Source organism: Lycorma delicatula, chromosome 2 (genome assembly GCF_047948215.1).
Source record: "Lycorma delicatula isolate Av1 chromosome 2, ASM4794821v1, whole genome shotgun sequence".
Lineage (NCBI taxonomy): Eukaryota > Metazoa > Arthropoda > Insecta > Hemiptera > Fulgoridae > Lycorma > Lycorma delicatula.
Window position 1 is genome coordinate 110,750,489 of NC_134456.1, and position 12,944 is coordinate 110,763,432.

Here is a 12,944-nt window from a genome sequence, read left to right on the forward strand (position 1 = left end):
AAAATTCCTAATAAATACCTAATTTCATGGTTATAGATTAAGTTGTTTCAGATGCATAAAAATAACATAAGTCATTTTTTTTCACAACTGGTTTTTTCCTGTTTTTATATGATCAGAGTTGGGAATAAAACAATTTATGTCAGCTTATTACGTAAATAAATAAATAATTACCTTCTTTTTCCTCCTGTGATAGATCTCCTTTTGGAAATTCAATATCAAATGTTATATACATTGTACCACGTTTATTATTATCATCATATAAAGGCATCCCTTCTCCTTTTTTCCTGATTCTTGCCCCAGGCCATGTTATTTTATCCCTACTAATTAATACTTTCCTCCCATCTAGATGTGTAATTTCCATCTCAAACCCGACCAAAGCATCTTGAAGGGATACTGTTACATTGGTATAAAGATCATCACCTTTCCTTTCGAACACTTTATGGGGTAATGTTTTGATACGGATGATCAGATCACCTGGTTCACCATCAATATGAGGTTCACCCTCAGCAACAAATCTAGTTTCTTGGCCATCCACCATACCTTGCTCAACTTCTAGTTCTATTATTCGTTCTTCATTCATGAGCCTGTAAAAGTTTATTTTAAAAAAAATATAGAAGAAAAAATCACTTGAGATCTATTTAATATTAAGTATTGAGACACCATTGATTCTTAATATATCATTCACTGCATTATAGTCTACGAAATTGTTTGGTAGATACTGAGAATGTTGTTTTTATTTAGAAGGTAAGAATTACAATTTTTGAACCATTTGTTCTAGCTAGCCCAGAAAACAAACATTAAGATACTAGTATATTAATAATAATATACTGCACAATGTTAAAAAATTGAAAACTGTCATTTGCCTGATGTCAATTTTCTGGTTAAAAAAAAAATGCAACTTCATTGTAGCATTACTTGTGCCACTATGTCTACTATGATGCAAATAAAAAAGAAGTAAAGAAAAGATGCTGAGTAGAGTAGAGATGGTTTATTACATTTTAAAATAAATTACAAACACAGTAACAACAAGAAAACTCTTAACTTCAAAAGACTTCTTCAATAATCAATTATCAGAAAAAACAACAAACAATTTATCTAACTGAAAAAAAACCTGTGTCCACTAAAAAGGTAATACAATTGAAAACTTAGAAAGATCCTGGCTGAAAGGGGATAGAATAAACCATAAAAACAATTTTATATGATTCCAAATTTTTGTAAATGATATAAAATAACAGAATGAACTTTAATTTAAAAGTGCAAAATAATATAATAATAATCTAAAAAATAAAAAATTATAATTCAAAAAGAGCTTAAATATGCACTGAAATATAGAAAATATGTTTTCTAGTTTATTAAAAATTTGACTTTCAAAAGTAAAAATTGAAACAACTGAAAAAACCATTAACTGCACAATTATCAATTTATTTCTTTACAGTTAATTATATTTTCTATTTTTGTTTAAAATTTTGGAAAGCCCAAAAGCTGCCTGTATAAACCACTCTCAAGAAACATAAAGACAAGAAAATTACATCCTAATATAAATAATGAGAGGAATCAGGACTATGTATTTAAGTTTTCTGCACCTTGATAAAGGAAATAAAATAAATGCAGGGTAACAACAAACAGCAACTACTACTACTACTGAGCAAGACTTTACATTAGATTTTAAGTTTCACAATTAATTTTCTTGAATTTCAATATTGAATTATTTTGAATATAGAATATCAAGCTGTGAACATTATTGTACTACAATAATGTAAAATTGTACTAAGCAGTTTGATAATAAAAAATGGAAAATATTACCAAGTTGTCTACATATGCAACATAATTCTCATTTCAAAATCTTATGTTTAACTTATCTGGAAAAAATTACAACAGGATTTTCAAAGAAACTTTGTCAACAAAATAAAGAAGGTCCATTTTGTAAACATTAAATTAAGGCTTTAATGTATAAATAAAAAACAAATTGAGAGCCTACTCAGTTTAGTGAAATTACGTTTTCTTGAATGAACAATGTTTGGTAATCAAGGTCAAATATGATTTATTATAGACTAATATGCAGTCCAATAACTGACCAGCAGTCAAATTAAATGGCTGAACTGCGTTTATAGTAGTTTGTCATTTAGATATTTAATATACCATTATTACTACTATACATATTCAATGTTAACTAAATATTAACATCTCGATAAAATGGGATTTACTATAATCGTTGTCATCAAAACATAGGATATAAATAAAAAAGTGTAGATCACAAGATCAATGAAGTGGGCCTGATGACGAACATTATACTCAAAAGCGTTATTAAATCTAATTGTAGATTTCTATTTTAAACTAATTTCTTACTTAAATAAACAAATAACTTTTCACTAAAGTAAGATTACTAGTAAAAAAAAAGAAAAGAAAATTACTGCCAGCTTCACCGATCAAGTTAGGCAATTCATTTTTGAAGCCAAGATGTTCAAGCAAAATAAAGCAAGAGATAATGAGAACAGTATATGTATTTATGAGCCCTAATAGAAAAGTGAAATTTGATGGTTTTTGTATGTTTTGTCGAGTTTTTTAATATCCGGTCTTTCAGAGAAGGATTTGTGGTGTGATAATAAATCCTTTATTTTATTTTTTTGTTAAAATATTTTTTTTAGCCACGAATTAGGAATTCCTCCGTGTGTCAAATGGTGCTCACACTGAACACTTGTAGCAAAAACTGTTGAGTTGTTGCTCTTTTGTTTCATGTATAATTTATCAATTTAAGTAAAACTTAAGAAACATTATATAACTTTAAAGCCCTGATATTCATTTTGAAGCACGATATAAAATTTTTAATTTTAATAATGTAAGATTAAGAAAACGAGCAAACCTGGTATTTTAAATTTACATAAAACTGAATTAAAAAAGGATTTGATTACATCTAGTAATAACAATGTTAAAATGACTTCCCTTGAGAAGTGGCAAGAAACCAGTGATTTTAGAAAGTTGTAACAAAGAAGGGTAAAATTATCTAGTCTACAAAAAGAAATAAATGAAAATAAATTGACATAGATTTGGATAGGTGGCTGCAAACTGGTAGAATTACTTTCACCAAAAAAAAATTTGTATAGAAAATTGTTTATAAAAAATGTGTTATCACACCAGGAAGGAATTAATGAAATGAACCATAAGAGTGGTAATTTTTTAAATGGTACAAGTATTCAGTCTTTAAGTAATAAACATATGGTTCTTGAGCAGTTTTGCTATGTCTATAAGCAGATGTCTTGTGTTTCAGTCAACACTGGTTGGATTCTTGTGAGATTGAGCTGTAAATACCCTCTGGTTACATTTTAATCTCATTTTCTTATTCACTTTTTAAAAATGGGGGTTCATGTATACTGCTTAGGAATAATCATAAGTTTCAGATAAGTTTAGGTAATGTTGGCACTGAAAAGGATTTTGAGGTACTTTGTTTACACCATCGAGATTTAAATTTGGTAGTGTTATCACTGTATCACTTACCACATGGGAATTTGGATCTTACAAGATCTTGATGAAAGTTTAAGTGAATTGGAAAGGGAAAAGTGTAATACTGTCCTTAGCAATGATTTAAATAAAGATTTTAATAAGAATAACTAAAGAGTGACAGGAATGGGGATTTCTTGAAATCCTATAATTTATATGTCTCTCGTTTATAGCCAACTCTAGGAGACCTGATTACATTACTTCTAGTTCCTCCAAAGTTTTCCATGGCACTCTGCCTTTCATTTGGAGGTCCCAGGTTGGAATCCTGGTCAGGTATGAGATTTTCATATGCTACAAAATAGATTTGCTGTTAAGTAGTTACAAAATGCAAGTGGTTGATCTTGTTGTTTCTGACCAATGTGGTTATTATTTTAATTTTTATTGAAACGTTGAAATTAAAGATGAAAAACATAACCAATAAAAGCCACTGTTTTCCAACATTTAAAGATGAGAGATTTATCAAATTTTCACAGTTTTTCCTAAGTTTGACCTGTTAAGACTGGTTGATTCATGTGAGCCAGCTGGCGGATTTGAATGTTTCTCTAAATTTTTATGTGAGGCATTAAAAGTCTCTTTTCCCATAAGAATAAATAACAGACCTAAATCATTCAGAGTTAAATGGTATAATAATCATTTGAAGACAGTTAAAGATCGGGTTTTGATGTTGTGTGATCTGGCTAAGATATCTAGTCTAGAGCTCTTCAAGAAGAGATACAGGAATCTGAATAAGTAGTATTAATGGGAAACAGCTAGAAATGGTGAAGGAGACTTAAACAAATTACATTATGAAATTGTTAAAATGTGTAAAACTGAATGGGAGTTAATTAAAACTGAAGGTAATTATTAGGTAAGCATATATATATAGGTAAGCAATTTTATATACTTCTGACCCCTAATAAATTAAATGAGTGTTATTAGTAATGCTATTAATATGGCAAATGCTACTCTCAATGAATACAATGATAAATTAGATAGTTATATTTAGGTTATTTAATAGGCAAGTAAATAATGAACTTGATTGGAGTTTAGTTGCTGAAGAAGATATTATTGAAGTAAAAATGGATTTCTGTCATTCAAAAAGACAATTTTTATGGGTTCTCCAACCATCTTAGAAAAAGAATATTGCTATGATTCTGAATCCATTGACTTACTAAATAAATTATGTATTTTCCTCTGGAGTGTTTCCTGATAAACTTAAGATTACTAGAGTTGTACCAATTTAAAAAAAAAATAATCACAGCAGCCTGACAATTACAGGCCAGTAAGCAATTCCAATCATATAAAAAATTATTGAAGATGTAATGTACAGACAGGTTGTTCATCATTTTCTCATTATAATCTGACTTCTTTCACAAAATTTGGTTTTTCTGCAGGAAGGTCGACAGTCAATGCTCAAGAGTATGTAGTTGATCAGACTGTAGATGTCTTCAAAAATAACATTTGACTTGTCAGAAACCTTTGATATATAGTTTCATATAATCTTGTGATAAAGAAATGGTTACTGTATGAAATTAAGCAGCATTCTTTGATGCTACTCCAGTCATATTTATGGTCAAAAGGTAGGTGGTGAATGTTAATGGTCTACTCTTTGAGCCTAGGGAAAATAAATTTGGGGTCTGAGAAGGTTCTACACTGGGCCTTTGCTTTTTTTATTACGATAAATGTCTATCATTTTACCTCTCGCTATCTCTGGTGCTCTGTGCTGATGAAATAACTCTTTTTTTAGGTTAATTCAAATCTATGAAAATTAGAAGAAAAGCAGGTAGCTAAATTTCTTGGCGTAAAGAGATGATTTTTTTTAATGGTTTGATTCTGAATGATCTGATTTTGAAAAGATCCAGGTTATGACCTTTAGTTTGAGAGACTAGACCAATGTTGTATATAAGGTGAAATATTTGGGATTTTAGTTAGATTCCACTCTCACACAGAAGGATTACATTTAACATTTGTGTTGCAGATTGTTAAGGATAGTTTCTGTGATTAGAAAATTAAAATACAGCTTGACAATTAACAGTTTGCTCATGATTTATTTTAGCCTATTTCAGTGTCATCTTAATTATGGTATTTATATCTGAGCAGTTAGTTCATATTAAAGATATTTTATCTTATCAAAAGAGGGCTGTAAGAATAATGTTGAATAAGGGTAATGGGAACAACACTGCAAACCTATTAAATTAAAAATCATGACTGCGATTAATCAGTACATATATTACACAATGCTTCCATAAAAAACAATTAAAATAATTGCAATAAGAGATCCAACTTTCATGGGTATGATACAAGTATAAACAAACTCTGTACCCACCATTGGTTAGGCTGAAGATTGTGAAGAATAGTTGGGCTGCAAAAGGTATATGTATTTGTTGCATGTATTTCCTTTGATAGTGCAGATGCTACCTTTTAAGGCTTTTAAAAATAAGCTGCATAAACAGTTAGTTGAGAACCCATTCTACTCAATGAATGAATTCCTGAGTGCGAAAAAATTACTGAATTTTGATATTGTCACATTTGTTTATTTTATGTATGTTTTTAATGACTCTAGGTATACTTTAACTTACATACATTGTGTTTTATTTGTTATCTATTTTATGACTGACAAATTCTATTTTAACATTATGTTGACAAATTAATGAATAAATTATTATTAAAAACACCAAAACTTTTAATATTAGTATATTAGCATCACAATTTAAAAAAATTTTTACTTTTTTAAAAAATTACTGGCTCAAGCATCAGGAGGAGTTTTTTAATTATTAAAATGTTCATTTAAAGTGATTTTAAATAAATTAAAATCTAAATTAAAAAAAAATTTTCCCTTTTTGTTAAAAATGTAGGAGTTCTAACAGTGGAGGGGTATTATGTTATTTTAGTGACTATTGTTTAACAAAATATATTTTGAGCATTAATAGTTGAAATTGCAAAAAATATATATATTCATTTGGGGGCTCCCATAATCAAGAGGAAGCATTCTGGTAAAATTGATTTTTAAGAAAATACAAAAATAATTCTAAATAAACAAAGTTGTAATTTTTTAGGAATGAAGTAAAACATTTTGAATAATTTTTTTCACAAAAATATTAAAGCGTAAAGCTTTCAAAAATTAAAATTTTACATTTTAAATTCAATGGGTAACCTGCAAGATGAATTCAATTTAAAATAATTTTTTTTTTATAAAAATGAAAAATATATTTTTTGTTACCACAGACTTGGAGTGGGATGGGCAAATACCTTTATACTGGTATGAAGGCCTATTAATGTACAATATAAATACAAAAAAGTTTAATTACTCCTTTTCTAAAAAAGAAAATATATAAACCACTTTTTTGGGAGAAGGTAAAATTTTTGGTAATTTATGATCTTGATAAAAAATCGTTAACTTTGCTAAGAATGATAGATATTTTGTTAAAAACCTCCGGTAAAGATTTTAAATTTTATTTCGGTCAAAATTTTCCCAACCTTTTTACATTTTTGTAAAATTTTAATAAATTATTCCCCCCATCCCTGAAGGTAGTACCTGTATACCAATTTTGAAGAAAATCAGTCAATGAGGTCCAGAGTTATAAGACCAAATACAGGTCCAACATACATACGTACAAATGTCCATCTGACAAAAGATATTTTTTGGATTTGGGAACATGAAATAATTTTTTTTCCACAGATTTACAATTTATTAAATTATTATTTTTTCTGTAAACAATTTTTTTTAATGTCTCCTTAAGGCAAAAAACAAAAAATACAATCTTATTTGGATTTTTTTAAAATCGATCTATATACTTAACTTTTAAATCTAAAGCAGCATACATCACTATACCCAGAAAAGAAAAAAATTAAATTACAGTTCCAGTAATTGAAAATGTGCACCTTAATTAAATTTAGATAAGCTGAACTATGTGGTGCTCTTCCAGAAATCAGATTTATTTATTAGGTGGAATAGAATCTTGAGGCAAAATTTCCTAAAAAAATATTTTAACGTAAACATTACAAATTTTATTTGGTTTAATTCTTGTCTTCTGAATATTTTATAAAATTCATTCATACAATACATATAAATAAAAAAAAAAAAACCGTCTACAAGATTGAAGAAGAATCACTGTTCAAAATTAAAAAAAAAGAAGTTTTTATGGAAATTGTACACAACTCTATCTCTAATTTTCATTGCTTGAAATTGTTTGTTACATATGCAGTAAATTAAACAAATATTTATAATAATAGAGTTGTAGATTTAATTTTTTTCTGTGAACTGAATCCTGCGCAAGCAAATGCAAAACCTATCTTTCATCAAGAGAAGGCAGTCCACTAGAAAGTCAATAGAATTCCAAGACAGGAAATAGTATAAATAATTAATACTTTAATGAAGTAAATTATTACATCTAATTATCACTTTCAATACATCAAAGAAATTCAAATTTAAAAAAAAGTTATGTATAAAACACTCATACAGTACCTAGCATAAATTGTTTAGTTGTTGCTGTATTAATATTTATAATTTAAATTTGAAAAAAATAATTTAAATTTAGGTTTCCACAGCAGAATGTCAAATCTGACACGTGACTGGAATGATGACAACAAAGAATTTTATATGTAATATTTAAAAAAATGAATTGTACAGTTCCATTCATTCTTCTAATTATTTTATAATAAAAATTAGTAAAATTGCAAATCAATATTTTTTATAAAAATTAAACAAAGCCATACTACAAAACTGGTTCACTTTTATTAATTGGTAATTTACCTATTATTATTTTTCACAGTAAGAGTTTAAAAAAATCTTTCTAATTATTTTCTCATGAATGTTTTGTAATATTTTATGGAGGTAAAAAAAAAGAAAAATTTATTCATTATCTCAAATTTTACAGCCAATAATAGAGCAATAATTTGCATAGATTAAGACAAATATGTTGAAATATATCACTATGAAAATAACTTAGTTTTCTTTTTCTTTTTAAAAATGATACAACTATTTGTACTGAATGATAATTTCATATTGTATAAACTGATTCATATATAAAATATTATACTAAAAAAAAAGAAAACTTAAAAGTCATTATGAAAACCTATGTAACACTTAACTTTCAGGCTTGATATTGAGAAACATACACTTGGAGTAGCTTGAACTTTGATGATCTATCTCTTTCTATGTATTTTTAAATTCCATGATGTCAATGATAAAATGTCGATTTTTACAGATTATTAAAACATTAAACAGAAAAGAAAATGTAAAACATAAACTTTACTTCACTAAACTATATTAACAATAGTATAAATATTGTTTGCAACAGTACAGCAGCTTACATACAGTATGTTTAATTTGTTCTGTAAGAAATCAGATGAATAAAATTTAATAAAACTTTAACTTTACTGGTTATCATTTCTTTTTTTAATTGGGCAGTGAACTCAAGTTTAGATGACTCAATAGGAATGAATATTTTTTTCCTTAACTGTTTATTCATATATAGCCCTGTAATTCAACATTAACTAAATACCAAAATCTGAATGTCAGGTAACAACTGGTAATATTTTATAAGTGTTGCATCCTAAACAAAGATTTATGAGAATATAAAATCATTTATAATTTATACTATAAATTAATATTTGTTATTACAACCAATCAGTACAAATGAACAACATCTACTGGTAACAAGAAAGTGAACATGAACTTATACGTACACCTACCTGATATTGGGGCATTCATCACACACAGTCTGCTGTAACATTTGAAACCTGCCTGGTCCCAACTGCCTGGTTGTCATTTCTTGCCTGCAATTACATTTCCTTGTACCTTTTGCCGGTTTCATGACTGGTTTATTACGAGTTATCTAATATAAAACAAACATCAAATTAAAAAAGTTATTTGTTTCACTAGAACTCAACTTGTTTTTAAATGTTCTAAACAGGCAAAAATGATTTGCATTAAAATTTGTGATTCTTTTATTTAAGCAAAAATTAAACTCTGGGTTATATACTCGCGTCTCTCTCTTAGTAAAAATAATTTTATTCAAACTTTACTTTACTAGCTACATTAACCACAATACACTACAAATATTGCAGCAGTACAATATACAATTTAATTGGTTCTGTAAGCCAAAACGAAAAAAAAAACAAGCAAAAGAATTTTGATACTTTTTTTGTTTTATTTATTAGATTCAAACAAGGTGCTAGGCTAACAAGAAAGTGTTAGCCTACATTCTCATAAAAAAAAAATAATATTTTTAAATTAAACAAAATTTCATTAAAAAAGTTTTTATTGTTAGCAATTTGAATAACAATTCTCCATAACTTACTATTTTGTACCATCTCTTATCTCTTAATGTTTAGATATAGCCTCACCCACAATTATCATCTGTTTTTGTTGTATTCTAATTTTCACTGCTTTTACTTTACATTTCTTTCTGTATTTACCATACTCTTTTTGGATGAAAATTTGCCTTTTCTTCATCAACTCTTATCACAGCTAAGTTATTTTTATACAGATCTTCTTCCCTATATTTCAGTCCAAATTTCTTAAAAAATAACTTAAACACTTCACTCTATTCTGCATTATAAAGTCTCTTCTCCAGATTAATGGATACCAAGTAGATCAGTTTATTTACTTCAATCTCCTAAAATTAATCTAAACGAGAGAATGACTTATCTTATACCCATGCCTTTATCTGAAACTGAACTTTTTTTTGCATTTAATGTACCTTCGACTACATGTTCTAATTTACCTAAAAATTATCCTAGCAATTTTTATGAATGTTGACATTAACTGATGGTGTGATAGATAATTTTCACATTTATTCACTCTTGCTTGCTGCTATAACAATTATATTACATTTTTTTTTAATTCTAGAATATCTATCAGATTTCATAAATATTGCATACTAATGTCTAAAGCTTATTCAATCATACTTCTCAAAGACAGCACAATAATTCAAACAATATATCAATTCCTCCTTTTTATTCTAACCTTTACGTGGTTTATCAAATTCAAATCATTGTGTGGATACTCCTCTGAAATCATCAATTCTTCCTATTCCTTTATAGATGATTTCTCATCTCTGCACAGCCCTACTGTTATCATCAATTAGTTCTTTCTTCTCTTTGTAATATTAGTTATTGAATACTAGCAGTTCTCTAAGCTTCTTCTTATCTTTCTAAACATGTGCATCTCTGTCTCAAAACATCTCTCCTTCAAGCAGTCTTTAATATTCTATTAATCTTCCCATTAATTAAATTTTTACCATTCTCATCATCTTTTGACTTTACACTTTTTTATGTTCATCCATCTTTTTTTTGTGTATAATTCTCAATGTTCAAGGTTTTCTACCAGGTGTTACCTTTTTATTGAACATTTCTGTTTCTTAATCATGTCCTTTTTTAAATTACTTATTCCATTTTAACTGAATCTTCTATTGAGGTAACTTCTAGGCCTAAAACTATGAGTAGTTAAAATTCTAACTTTCATTTTTCTGCTTAGATTTTATCTTACCAATCTTTTCATTAACCTTTTAAACTTCTGCCCATATTTCATCATTAGTAAAAAGTGGTCTAAATAAATGTCTGCTTATAAGTACAATTTGCAGTTTGTAATATGGTTACAAAATCTTTGCCTAATGAATATATATTCAGTACTACATACTTACATAACCATTTATGTAAAAGGGTGAGTCCTATTATCTACACTTTTGTCACAATACACATTTGAGGTTGTCATACTGCCTTCTGTACATGTGTGCTCAGAGTTTGTATTACTGCAATCACGTGTGCAAAATTTGATCCTGATTGTGTCATTTCCCTTCCAGCTATATCAATGTAAACAAATCTGATCCGCTAGCAGTTTGCACCAAGAGGAACAATGAACAGTGATCCGATCTCTCTGGTAGAAGGGTGTGAAAGGAGCTGAAATTCAATACACTCTTTTATCGTAATATGGAAACAATGCTTTATTGTTAAAAGTGTTTTTTCATGGATTGAGAAGTTAAAAAATGGCAGGATGAGTATGACGCATGTAGAGGGAGTAGGATGCTCATCAACTTCCACTATGGTCAAGATTCAGCAAGTACGAGAGATGGTTCTGACATATAGGTGAGTTACCATTGATGAGGTAGCATCTTCTTTGAACATCAGTCAGGTTCAGCCCATCAAATCAACTATAAGTTAGGCTTCCATAACGTATGTGTACAATGGATCCAAGGTAGCCTGTCTGCACATGGCTTTGGTCTGCAAAGTTCCTTTTTACCTTTTTTTAGAGCTGCGCACACAGAAATCAATTGCGATCAAAAAAATATTATTAAAAAATCAATATGTAAAAAATTTTTTATTGTCATTATATACATATGTATCAATTATACAATATATTCATATATGTATACATATTTAAACGAAAAAACAATTAGGTAACAATTCTAGTTTGCTTTTTCTAGAATTGTAAATTTCAATTCTGAATATTTGTTTCATATTTTATCCACATCAATGGTTTTTTGCCATAAATTCTTTTGGAAAGTTGTTTATTATATTCTGTCTTCCAAAATCAAAATTGTTTCCTGAATTTATAAGTTCATTATCAAACGTTTGCCAATTTTTAATTCTTCATCTGGAAATCTGTTCTCTAAGTGTAAACATTAACGTTCAATAAAATGAATTATAGCTGATGTATCAATATCATTTTGACATTCCGATAATATTTTTCTTACAGTGTCACTTCAAAAGATTAGGTGTCCCAAATATTGTGTTTTTAGTTAGTTAATTTTTACATACTGATGAGCATCAATATTGTTAAATCACTTTTTTGGAGATATTTAAACACGGATGTAAGCTCGTCTAACACATCTTTCAGAGTAAATATCACTACCTTATATTGTGAATTATCAGAATTTTTTACTATATTTATAAATTGGTCATTGTATTCTGCTATCTGACTTTTACAATACTCAATTAATGTATCATAATTTTTACTAACGCACCAATTGTGAAATACCTGTTTAATAATCTAACTTCATTTAAGGTTTAAATGATATAACATCATGCTCTGATATTTGAGCTAATTTTTCAGAATTTTTTTTTGATGCTAGATCAGTGAAACATTACACAGTTCTAATCAAATTTTCTATATCCTATAATAGATATATTTTTCCATGCATCATCTAATCCTAAATCTTCTCTATGTGCTACACAGTGGTTCAGATAAATGTGATATTTCTCTTTTGAAAATTACTGTTATCCCATTTTTCTACCCGAGCATAACAATGGCTCAATCACTTGTAAACATTACAATTTTTTGAATATTAAAAGAAGTATTGTAATAAAATTGTTTAACTATTTAATTGTCAACACAATATTTAAAATACAAAATTAGCACCTTCTGTATAGAAATAACAGCAATTTCATCTACAATATGAGTATGACTAGATTTTCTTACTTCATTAAATAAATTTTTTATGAGTAGAGCTTATGCATTCAACAAATTT

General features: G+C 27.8%; 1 protein-coding gene across 1 annotated transcript in view; it reads right to left on the minus strand.

Annotated features, from left to right (window-relative positions):
• The window catches only part of shv (DnaJ heat shock protein family member shriveled), a 42,458-nt gene that overhangs the window by 14,985 nt on the left and 14,529 nt on the right, over positions 1-12,944 (minus strand). Inside the window, exons 3-4 of the mRNA XM_075356053.1 lie at positions 9,169-9,311; positions 172-584 (exon numbers count right to left, since the gene is read on the minus strand). Of these exons, the coding sequence (XP_075212168.1) occupies positions 172-584; positions 9,169-9,311 (556 nt within the window). The remainder of the gene's footprint in view (positions 1-171; positions 585-9,168; positions 9,312-12,944) is intronic.